This window comes from Artemia sp. Qi Xiang Cuo, chromosome 15 (genome assembly GCF_049724085.1).
Source record: "Artemia sp. Qi Xiang Cuo chromosome 15, ASM4972408v1, whole genome shotgun sequence".
Lineage (NCBI taxonomy): Eukaryota > Metazoa > Arthropoda > Branchiopoda > Anostraca > Artemiidae > Artemia > Artemia sp. Qi Xiang Cuo.
This window is the reverse complement of record NC_142808.1, coordinates 35521068-35532881: the sequence shown is the minus strand read 5'-3', so window position 1 is coordinate 35532881 and position 11814 is coordinate 35521068. Positions and strand designations below refer to the sequence as shown.

At 34.1% G+C, this 11814-nt stretch overlaps 1 protein-coding gene across 2 annotated transcripts in view; it reads right to left on the bottom strand.

The window, feature by feature from the left end:
* Window positions 1–1348: 1348 nt before the first annotated feature.
* Window positions 1349–11814, bottom strand: part of LOC148943610 (venom serine protease Bi-VSP-like) — a 34409-nt gene continuing 23943 nt past the window's right edge. For both annotated transcript variants that reach the window (XM_089101905.1, XM_089101907.1), the window contains 5 exons: window positions 9223–9361; window positions 7733–7896; window positions 5371–5472; window positions 3712–3863; window positions 1349–1586 (listed from right to left, as the gene is read on the bottom strand). In XM_089101905.1, the coding sequence (XP_088958031.1) occupies window positions 1431–1586; window positions 3712–3863; window positions 5371–5472; window positions 7733–7896; window positions 9223–9361 (713 nt within the window). In that variant the 3' untranslated portion in view covers window positions 1349–1430. The remainder of the gene's footprint in view (window positions 1587–3711; window positions 3864–5370; window positions 5473–7732; window positions 7897–9222; window positions 9362–11814) is intronic.

Below are 11814 nucleotides of genomic sequence, written 5' to 3'. Positions count from 1 at the left end.
TATTGGCAGATCATTTTCCGTTGTTGCTGCGCTCTCAAACAATTATTTTCTAGTGCAACATCATAAAAATGAACTGCGTAAAAATCCCCTTTTTGCTAGAATAGAAAATAAAGTGAAAAAGAAAATTTTCAAACAAAAAACTGCATGTTAAAGAAATAAAGGGGAAATATTTTTTTTTTTAATTGGAATGGACAACATTGTCCAGAAAATAAAAAAATAATCATCAATAATAAAACACAATTATATTGAAGTTTTTTTTACTTCCAATATTTTCTTATATGGGATATATATTATATTTTTATACTTTATATACTTTATACCTTATATTTTTGACTTCTAATATTTTACTGAAGGGCATTCCCATTGACCATTATATTGGTGTCGGATTGGCAATCTAGTTTGTGACTATTCGTTTTTTTTTTTTTTTTTTTTTTTTTAATCTATTATAAAGGTATCGGAAAGGCTGAAGCAAGTCTCTTGCGTCCCATTAGCTATGAATATTTACTGAGAACCACTTCAAGATATTATTTTATATTGATTATCATTTTCAAATAGTGGTGTACAGAGGGTATGTTCTAGAAAAGTTATGTTAAAAAGCTGAGCAAAAAATATAATTTTTTAAGAGGAATTTTGGTTAGATATAACGAAGAAATATAACAAGCGAAAATAGTGGGATTTAGGTCAATATAGAAAAGAATAACAACAAAAAACAATGAAGGTCGATCTAAATAAAAAGCAAAAAAGGTCAGGTGGCTGAAGTCATAACAATTACCCAAATACGCACTTTTCATTTTAAGATTGCAATTGTGTGATTTTAAACTTAGGTTTTGTCACTATGTATTAATTTATAACCTGCCTCTTCCCTCCTTGTTATTTTGTGAGCTAAAACTGGTTTATTACAAATAGTTATGCATTAGAATCAGTCTATGTATCAACATGGGAGCAAAGTTTTCAGGGCGATGTGGCTGATGATATCGGTTTAATTTCCATTTTAGTGTGCTAAAAGAAGTTTTATAACTATTGTGGGACTCCTTTAAGCCCTTTGAGTGGGGATGTGGCCCCAAGGAGTTTTCAAGGGACGCTATTATACCTGAACCTTGCCTCCCCATTCTCCCGAAGTTTTTGCTTATCTTGATTTGTCACTATTGCGTCGCATAAACGAAAACATTTCACATTTGTGGAATTGTGGAAGAAATGGCGTACCCAAGGTCTTCACGTTTGTGTTGGGGGGGGGGTCATACCAGGACCCTCTATCCTGTGGTGAGCCTCGTTCATTAGTTGCGTATTGGAATTTTACTAAGTACAAACTCAGAAGAAAACCGTTTGACGACCAAACTAACTGCGCAGAACTGTGATACAAATTTTCTTTTACGTAAAGTATATTCAATATTTTACTGTTTTGCATTGATGTCACAATATCCTCAAATTGTTTAATTTATTTCGTTGGTAATCCAATCCATAAACGTTGTCACTCGTGTGTAAATTCCAGGTACATTTGGTGTTCCACAGGCTAAGCCTTTTGAAACTATACCAATAAGGTAGAATTTTCCTCCTACTGGAGTCATTAGTGGGCCTCCAGAATCTCCCTAGAAAAGAAAAATCTTAGAAAATATGATCGTTGAAAATCGCAACACATCTTTCAAATTGTTCACTGCTCTATTTAGATACAATCTACCATATAGCCAGGTACGTACGCGGGGGGCGGATGGGCGAAGAGGCTGGAATTCTGGCCAGAGCGACCAAAAAAATTCGATACTTTTACGATTTTATTCTTTTAATTTTTAAAAGTTTAGTCGTTTTTGGTCCCATCGTTTGTCAGCACTTCCCTAAATTAAATTCCTGTCCGTAACGCGTAAAGAGGTAGCGCGTAGAGGTCTGATAAGAACTAAGTGCCGCGAACCTGATGAGGCTTGTCTCTGATAATACCAAAAAAAAAAAAAAAACGCTAACTCTCGGCACTAGTAAAATCTCAATGTGACTCGGGCATTAGTACCACATTTAAAACATAGAAGGTAACATTAAGTTTGGAGCCCCATCCAGACTTGTGTTTAATTTGTGAAACTTCTTTTATAGTTATGTGTTGCGCTTTAAAATTCAAAATTTTACTGATTTTTGTATTTCTTTCAATTACTTTTCTTGGACACTTATCAAAGCGTAGTTAGGGATCTCTTCCTGAATAATAGCCGATCCCCGTCCCTAAAATTGGGATGTAGTTCAGAAAATCAGTAGTTAAATCGTTTGTTTTTATGAATATTTCATGTTCACACAGATGAATCTATACATATATATCTCGAGTTTCGTAGCACTTCGAAAAGCTCAGTACTGTATGCTACATGTTTCACAAAAAAATATTTTATTCTTTTCGATAGTTTTATGTACCCGTTTTAACGACTGCATATACAACAATAAGCTGTGCACAAATATAGTTATATCTCATCTTCTAATTTACGTAGTGAAATGAAGGTTGAAAAGTTTTGGCTTTTTTTGGATGAAGGATGATAGTTTGCCAAAAACTTTGCTTTTTGGCAATCCCGCTAGGGTCAAACCAAATGTAAGAAGTTTTTGAATAAGGTGGAAAGATTAAAAAGAAAATATTTAAAGCAAGTGGGGCATTTATGGGAGGGACTATGTAGGAAATCCTCGATTAGAGTGGGTTTAGGACAAGCTTGCGAGAGTGTGTTGTTCTCATCTGGCCAAGTCCTGCGGTGCGTTAGTAGCAGCAGTAGTAGCATGGTTTAGTTGATAGAATAATATTTGTCCTTGCAGTATAATTTTTGTGTTTAGTTTGATGGAATACAGCATCCAAGATTTTTTTCCCCTAAAAACGAAATAGAGCTGGTTAAAATTCGACCTATGGCTTTTTCCATTCCACTCATAAATCCTGTCATTCACTTATACTCTGGAACGAAACACAGTATTAGTTTTATGAAATAAAAATTCTCGTGATTGCTTCGAGTGAAACTCCCTTCGTCGTATCTATGAAGTTAGGGTGGTCAAGTGTAAACTACCATACTACTGCTGCTACTAACAACTCACTCCAGCACCAATTCGCTTGAGGCCAACTCAGCTGTGCTCGCTCATCCTCCATCCCATTCTATTAAAAATTGTACTTGCATGGCCTCATAGTGGCGTCAGGGTGGACCTTTCACGAGTTGGTCTAACCAGAAACATGGCTTCAAACGGCGTTGCCGGATAACCTTGAGGAGTGGCGCTCCTTGAGAATCTATAGCCTAGTAAAGGACACAACATTGCACTGAATTCTGATTAATGGATATTTCTAAGTTCTCAAAGATGAAACTGCTTTTAAAATCAATGTTAAAAGATGCATAGAAATTGCGGCTTTGAGCCTATTAGAAATAATGAAATTAATTCTAGGTACCTACCAAAATGTAATATTTTCGACAATAAATCAAATAGGATGTATGGAACTAATTATGAAAGAGGTAAAACTAGCCGGTGCATTAAAAGCTGTAGTTGGATGGCACCCTGGTAGGACTTCCCCTCCTGAACAAAGGTCAGCCTCAAGTTGTAAAAGCAACCAGTGTAGCTTAGCTGTGTTGTATAGAATTTATGAACAAAAAGCTCGGAGCCAACCCCCAATGCAGTCTGCCTAATTAGGTGTTAGGTAATGGATTCAAGACTTAACTGTGGATATCTATTTTGTTGTCCATCCTGGCTTTTTCTTAAGAGTAAAGTAAACAATACACTTACTTGGCACGCATCTTGTCTTCCAGAGGGCACTCCAGCACATATGACGGTTTTATCAATCTTCGTATTCCGTATCCCAGTATAAGCGTTTTTGCATTGAGCTTGCGAATAAACCCTAATTCTCGCTTCTTGAAGTGTGTTGCTTGTTAAACCAGCTAAAAGAAGAATATTTTGTCAACTTTAATTATTTTAGCGTTTCTTATGAAGCTTTTTTTTATCTGATCAAATTATGTCTATTAGATCTGGTTACTTTTAAAGGTCGAAAGAGTCCATGCCAATCTTTTGTGGGAGGCCTCTAATTTATCGTTGAAGATGCTAGTATTTCTAAGAAGCAGCGAGGCTCTCGTGAAGAAGACACTTTGTAAAACTTCGTGGGTTCTTCTGTCTTTGGAAAAGGATGTAGAGTTCCTTCTTCCTGTTCTTAACCATTCGCCCTTGGTAAATACCCTGATGAAAAGAAAACTTTTTTCTTAATAAATTCTTTTCTAGTTTTTTCTTTTTTTCATTGTTACTGAAGTTTCTCCAGTTTCTTTGAATTAAAGTGTAAGGTGCCATCTTGGGTTCTCGATCAACCTTATTCCAGTTCAATTTTTGTGTCGCCCTGTTGCTGAAGGTCTATATTTTTTTTCAAAAAACTTTCGCCAAAGGAAATTGATTCCATTTAAATATCGAAATTTGCGATGTGGCAAAAGCAATTATATGGTTATAAATCATTCCCAAAATTGAATCTCAAACGTTGATAGGTTTTTGAACTGAATCATGATACGTTAGTTTGTAAGAGTTTTGGTGAAAATAATAAATGCAATCAATACCAGGGTGGCGCTCCACCCGAAATTGAGTGCCACGAATTTGTGTCGAATTAATGATTAATTCGGTTTGGCTCATTGTAAATGCTTATGCTTCACTCTTAAATTGTTCCCATTTCTGAGTGTGTTACTGTAAAACTCCATAATTTATTCTTCTTCCTTAATTTAAAAGTTAGTGCTATTTTTATCTCACATGAACATTATCTTAACATGTTTTCCATTATGTTTCCCATGTTTTCCAATTATTTTTTCCATGTTATGTCTAGCAAGGGGCAGCTATAGTAGAAATTCGAAGTTCTTTCTGAGGCAAATTTGTCTATGAAACTATAATTGAGGAAGATGACTAACTATTTTGACTTAGATATTCCGATCGTCTGGTGGAATATACTGATTATCGGTTTTAATGTTGGTTTAACGTTTTTATTTTAGAGACTGCACTAAATGCATGTTGCTATGGGCTTGTTGAAGTTGACTCCTAAAAATTCATTTAAATTCGCTTTCTTTGCTTACCTCAAAGATCCTGTATAACTAACGTCTAGCTCCAGTCTCAGCTATGACTTACAAAATCAAAGCAATTTACTTTATAAATTGTAATTTGTAGTATGAATTCAATTCATAAATGTTTAGTAATTGTCATAAATGTTATGTAATTCGTAGTAATAGAATTCGTTATATGTTTTATTCTGACAAGTTAAAAAAGAGATTTCGCTATTTTTCAGGCGTTACCAACCGGTACAGTGGGGCGTCAACCATATATGCTATATTTAGATTTGAAGTTGTTTTTTTGGGGACGTCCTAGCTGTTTATTCGGAGTAAAAAAAAAATGCACTTAGTTATTTGCCTAAATAAAACTTACCAAAGTCTTTTGCTCCCCATCCAGCTACATACGATATTTTATTCAAAAAATTTGAATTTTTTGTCGTCGGAGTAACTGGCAAGCAAACGGGCATTACAAAATCTGAAAAATATGAAATATTTGATTTGTCAGCCTATTATAGCCTATGACTCACTTTATGTTGATCCAATGAGTCACTTTACATAGTGTTAATCCATTGAATTGCCATCTATTCTCTTAATAACAAAACCTCTGGGGATTATCTGGAGTGTGGATGAAGCAGAGGATTTAAACAGAGAGGGGAGGGGGATTAAGAAGGTGGGCTAATCAGCACATTTATCTTAGGTGACCTAACTCTGTAACTAGTTACATAGGTGCAGTAGCGTGACCTATTTGAAATTATGGATTTTGTAATTTTACTGTCTTTCGATTTTTGACGAAAGAACAGCCCAAATTTGTTAATTTGCAGCTTTGAAATGAATTTTGTGTAATTGTTGATATTCTTTTTGCTCGACACATTCTCATGAACGTAAGTGAAAAATAAACAAAAGCAAGTGAAAGACCACTGGGATCCCTTCAAAGAATACTCTGTAGCTTTGCTTATGCATTTCTGCGGTTAAAGCAGACTGAATCCAGAAAAGTAATTTTGGGATACAGGGCCCTGAAGTTCAGTGAAAGACCTTTCCCAATGTGATTTTACTAATTTTAATAATTTTTCAAAGAATGTTCTGATAGGCTGAAATTATTTTATGAGAAATTTTGATTAGCTCAAATAGTGTTAACTAAATTTTGGTAAGAGTGAAATCTCATTGTGAATGGCCCATAGCTACAACCGATTATTCTAGGTTCGAAGATCACTTCTAATGACAAGTATTATTGTTTCTATTAACACCTGAGAACGATAAACCAACTCGAAGCCAAGTGGATATGTTCCATTGCTGAAATTAGATATTTTCAGAACTATTCCACTGCCCTTTAATTCATTGTGCTGATACTACTAATAGACGACTTTATAGTTCTTGAATGCCCTGAAAAATATTGGGTTATAAATACTGGGATCTTCGAGATTTTTGAAAGTACTTTTAAGTATAGAAGTGCTAAACAGATATTTTGAAAATATCTTAAAAACGGTTTTATCTCCAATTTTTACTAAGAAGTAAAATAAAGAATCCTGGTACCCAATCTTTGTCTTACGTTTTTTAAGACTAAAAATAAAAGCTTGCAGTCGCCATGGCATATTTTGAAATTATTCAAAGTCAGATTTTATTCCGTAACCATCTTGTGCCTTTCATTTATAATCTTATAAAGTTTCAATTGTTCCGGTTAGGGGTAAAAAGTTTTTAGCGCGTATAGAAATAAAATCGCTTTTCTCTTCTTTGGTAAATTTTGTATCTAATTTATTCCTCTATTCTTAAAGTATTTTTATAAAATCTTATATTTTATTCAAGGGCATTTCTGGATTGTTACCTATCTAAGGCTGGCGCAGCGAGTCGGCCTGTAACACAATAGAACGCGCCATCCTCTCCTTTAAAACAACCAATGGCCGTAGTGCTGGCTGTAAGTGGGAAACCCACGCTTTTAAATTTGATCTTGGACCTTTACTATTTGGTCTAAACAGACAAGTTGAAATTACAGTTTTTAAGAATTAGTTTTGTTAGCTTTATCTGTGAACCCTCAATAATAAGTACAAGAGACCTTAAACTTATACAAGGCAATATGTGCAAAATCATGAATATATAAACACTATCAAATTTGCTGCTGCAATGCTAGTTTTGAACAGAATACACCGATCAACAAATACAAAATTTCATCATACAGTTATGTACAGGTCTTTTATGGTGATTTTGAGCACAAAAGAAAATAAGTGATTTTGCGCTCTCGTAACGTGGGTAAGTTAGCTGTAATCATTAATAGAGTAACTCAAATCCTCTGGCACGATACTTTCTTAATATCTACACCTTTTTGAACAGTGTTTTTAAGTTTGTTAACTAGCCAATGCAATAGTTTCCTGTAGAATGACACCCTTATTTTGAGGTCTTCCATTTTTTTCTAAAGTTATTCTAATTTTCTTATGCTAATAGTTTTCGGTGAGTTATTTTGAAGGCGGTAAACGCTATGTCTTGAAATCCTCATAAAATTTGCAATCTCTTGATATATATATCTATCGTTTTCAAACCATCGCTCTTTTAGATTTTTACTTCCTATCAATGGGCTCACACTTTTTGGTTAGTGTAGACTCAAACAGTCTGGTGAGTTACCTCTGCCTCTTTTTAAACGAGTTCTATTTTTTGTGATTATTTGAAAAATATCTAAAGGTAATCAAAAAGAAAGAAGATCAAGAAAGAATAAAGAAAAAGTACACAGCGTAGGGAGGAATTTTCACCTGTAAAAGGGACTTCTCTGTCTAATATAAGGACTCCAATGTCATTCGCAGACGTTTTCTTATCATAACTTTCATGTTTAATCCACTTGGCCACAAACCTTTCAACTACATTTTTATCGTCAGCTTCAGATTCTAAATCATGATCACCAAGTCTCACCTTCAAGCTAGAAAAAAAAAGTTAAACTCAATACACTAACTAAGTAGGTTGGTTCTGCGCTTGTTGTTTTGTGCTGGAGTCTATCAAGTAGCGTCAAAGTGAGAATTATGCGATTGAATAGAGCACAACCTGTATAGGCAGTAGGCACGCAAGCACAGATATACTGTGAGCCCACCCTCTCCTCACTGGATACCCTTGTATTTTTCGTATGTTTCCCTAAGTTTTCATGCATACCTAACGCGCGCCCCCCCCCCCCTGAAGCTTCCCCTGGCCAAAATGGAAAACTGTGTACATGCTTTGTAGGTGGACTTGACTGGTTATTCGTTCTGACGTTGCTTTTCATTGAAAACAAATGTAATGTGGCCTAAAACATTAAAGATTGATTGCTTAGCGTAAAAACTGTATTTCCAACAGTTTTATGTTGCTTAATTTAAGTCATTTCGACTTCAGTTTCTATTAGTTTTCTGTTTTCGCCTTGACATTTATCTTCTCAGTTTCTCGAGTTTTTCGTTTCATCTTGGATTTTTTCTTCTTTCTCGTTAATTAAAATTGCTTTGATGATGTTTGTCCCGTGTCACTTCGTGGCACAAATAAAATCTTTTGCAATTTGTATCTGTCATGCAGCACTAAATTTTAACTATGAAAGATAAGAACGTGAGTTGAACGAGCACCATGCAAATTCTTGAAGGTCACTGGTTACAATTAGTTTAACCCTATATCTGTAATAGTTTATATTTTTCTTTATTATGTTAATAAAAATAAAAATAAAAAGTTTTACAGTTTTTATAAAGTATAATAAAAATCCAAACATCCGGTTTCTGAAGTATTGACACTTTATGTTGTAATTCATTGAGATCTAATGGATGACGTCGGGATTCTATAAACACCACGTTAACGCTATCTTAAACAACTGGATGTGTTTTTTTTATAGGCTAAATACAACTTTTGTGTGACATAAGTTTTCAACAGTAGCTTGAGTCTAAGTTGATAAGAAAATTCTACCATAATGTAGAGTCTAGTTAATTACGGCACTTGGTTTCATTCATTTCATTGGAGGGGAAGGGATATCCCTTGGTCAAATACTATATATTTTATAGAGATAGAATATTTTTTGTCATGGACTGCTCCAATTTAAAATAAATTTGAAATAGCCTTCCGAAATAGAAATCTTGTTCTCTAGATGGCCTTTCCAGCTTATGTTTTCTCAGATTCGCGTTGTCATCAAACAAGTGCCACTGTTTAATAGCGGACCGCTGTCGTGAGAAACAATGTGTTGTTGTTTTTTTTTTTTTCTATCTTTTTTTTTTGAACGGAAATAATCAAGAAAACTTACATTTCATATCCAGTGGGTCCAGGGAGACAGTGAGCCGCTGTTAATACTCGACGATTTGTTATGAGTGTACCGCCACAGAACGTCTTAAGATTGTCGTCTCCGTCAACGTACCTAAGGGCAGCCATCCATGGCCAAGCACCTAATAAAAGCAATATGTACTTCTTAAGATACTTGGTTTTGTCAGCACCACCGTATATAAATAATAGACAGTAGGATCATTCCCTATCTCAACCATTATACAAAGCCAGACCGAGATGCAACTACTCCGGAGGACGTATAAACATAAGCAACATTAGATTTTTTCATGGGTATACAAGTCAGATTTCTCTTGAACATGAAACTTGGCTTCACCTTTATAAAATTAAAATTATAAAGAATCTAATTTTAAATTAATTTATTCCAATACATACATAAAAGCCGGTAATTAGTAGTGCAATGTTATTATTAGATGTTTTTAGAAATTACAAGTAGGTTTCGAAGTCTCGAGTTGGTTTCAATGTCATCTTGAGAAATTTTCTGTAAAAATACGTGTTCCCGGATTTACATTTGATCTGCCATCAGCGGTCCAATGGACGAGGACGTACGAGTATATGGACGGAGCTTTTATACGCACCAAGACTGTAGTAGCCAAACATTATTGAGCCGGGATCTGACTGTCTATTATTTATATACAATGGTCAGCACACTCTAAGGTAGACATCCGCAGCGAAGAATTTAACAAAAGAAGGACTACGGAAGCCACTTTGTTTTATCAAAAATAATTCAAATGCCAACAGCACCAATACCGTCACTTGGCTGACACACTTTGAGTTTAGGAGCTGCATTGTCTAAGAAGTATATGGTGACTTATAAAGCTGTATGATTAACCCTTTCCAACTTTTTATAAAGACTGATCATCTTTTCAATTCATTGTCACAAAAAATTGAACTTATTTGTTTATTTAAAGTGCTCAGACGAAAAATTGTAAACATAGGAATAAAAAAAATTTATTGTTTATGGTAACAACTTTCAAGTTGTAACAGTCGCTCGCTTCCCTTGCTTAAAAAGATTAACATCTTTCTAGTTTTCTATCAGAGGAGTTGGAAGTTTTTTTGCTCGGTTAAGACCTACTTAAGTATTTTGATAGGACGGATGTAAAATTTATGTTAAGCATAAAGTTGGCTAAAATTAATATTGATGACAAAAAGATATTTTTTTATTTTCATTTTCAAGAAATAAACATGGTACTAAATTCTTATGTGTGCTGTCAATGTTCTATTTTGGAAAAAAATATGCACCAAAAACAGTATATATGTAGTGCTAGGCGATAAAACTAGTTTTAGGACAAGAAGAGCAAAGATGAGTGGCATCGTGTTATGCCAGTTACGAGACGACTGCTAGTTTAGAATATTGATAAAATGCCATTGACATGTCTTGATAGTTTTTGGATGATAATTTAAACTTAAAGATACACCTTGTGTGTACAAAATCTTTTTACAGTATTAATTTAAAAAGCTTTTTCCACAAAATAAGTATTTCAAAGAAAAGTAAAGAACTCCATTAAACAAAAATTAGCAAAAATAAAATCAAATAATCTACCAAGCTCGAAACTACGAAAATACAAATGAATGTGAATTGTCAGTTTAATATACATATACTGATATTTAGTAATCAAAATGTTAAAATTATTTGATTTATGAAAGTTGTAAAAGTAAAAACATTTATATTTTTTTCAGTAAAGTGCAAATTTTGTTCTGGTCTTGGGAAGGCATAGGGGTTTTGCGCCCAACTTATGTTAATTTCTGCTCGTTTTGAGTTTGACTCGATTATTTATTTTAATTTCTGTTCGTTTTGGGTTTCATTTATTTATCGATGCTGATTTATGGTAGTTTCGAGCTTGGTAGATTATTTGATTTTATTTTTGCTCATTTTTTGTTTAATGGAATTCTTTACTTTTCTTTGAAAAACTTATTTTGTGGAAAAAGTTTTTTAAATTAATTTCTGATCGTTTTATATTGACATATGCCTTTTCAGGGAAAAAAATAACACTTTAAATTTCGTTTTTTAAGACTTTATAGTTTGGCCTGCTATTTGTATGCTGGAGAAAAATTTTCAGCAATTTTTAACAACATACACCATTTTAAAACTCTGGACACAAATAGTACTGTTTAGCTTAGTTTCATACCTCCTCTAGTTGACCTGAAATGGAAAACTTGATACCATTCGCAAAAAAATCTGTTTACTTTCTTTGCTAGCTTTGATAAACTTACGCTATTTTGATCTGGTTAAATTTTAAGAGCAGAATTAGCCTCGAAAGTTTGAACATAATACCCTCAGTCATTCTTGGGATACTGCTGAGATGCCTTATTGGGAATCAGCATTATCACAGTGCATTTTGATTTAATCTTAAGGCAACATTTAGTTTTTAAACATAATGGTCAAATGGGAGTGTGGGAGTGGAAGGGCGATTAGTTGCCCTCCAATCACTTTCAACTGTTAAAAAGGGCATCAGCCCTTTCTATTTTCAATCAAATGAGCTCCTTTCGAAGTTCCCACGACAACTCATTCGATACGAAGTGCCCTGGTCTAAACGACAACAACAAAAATATTACT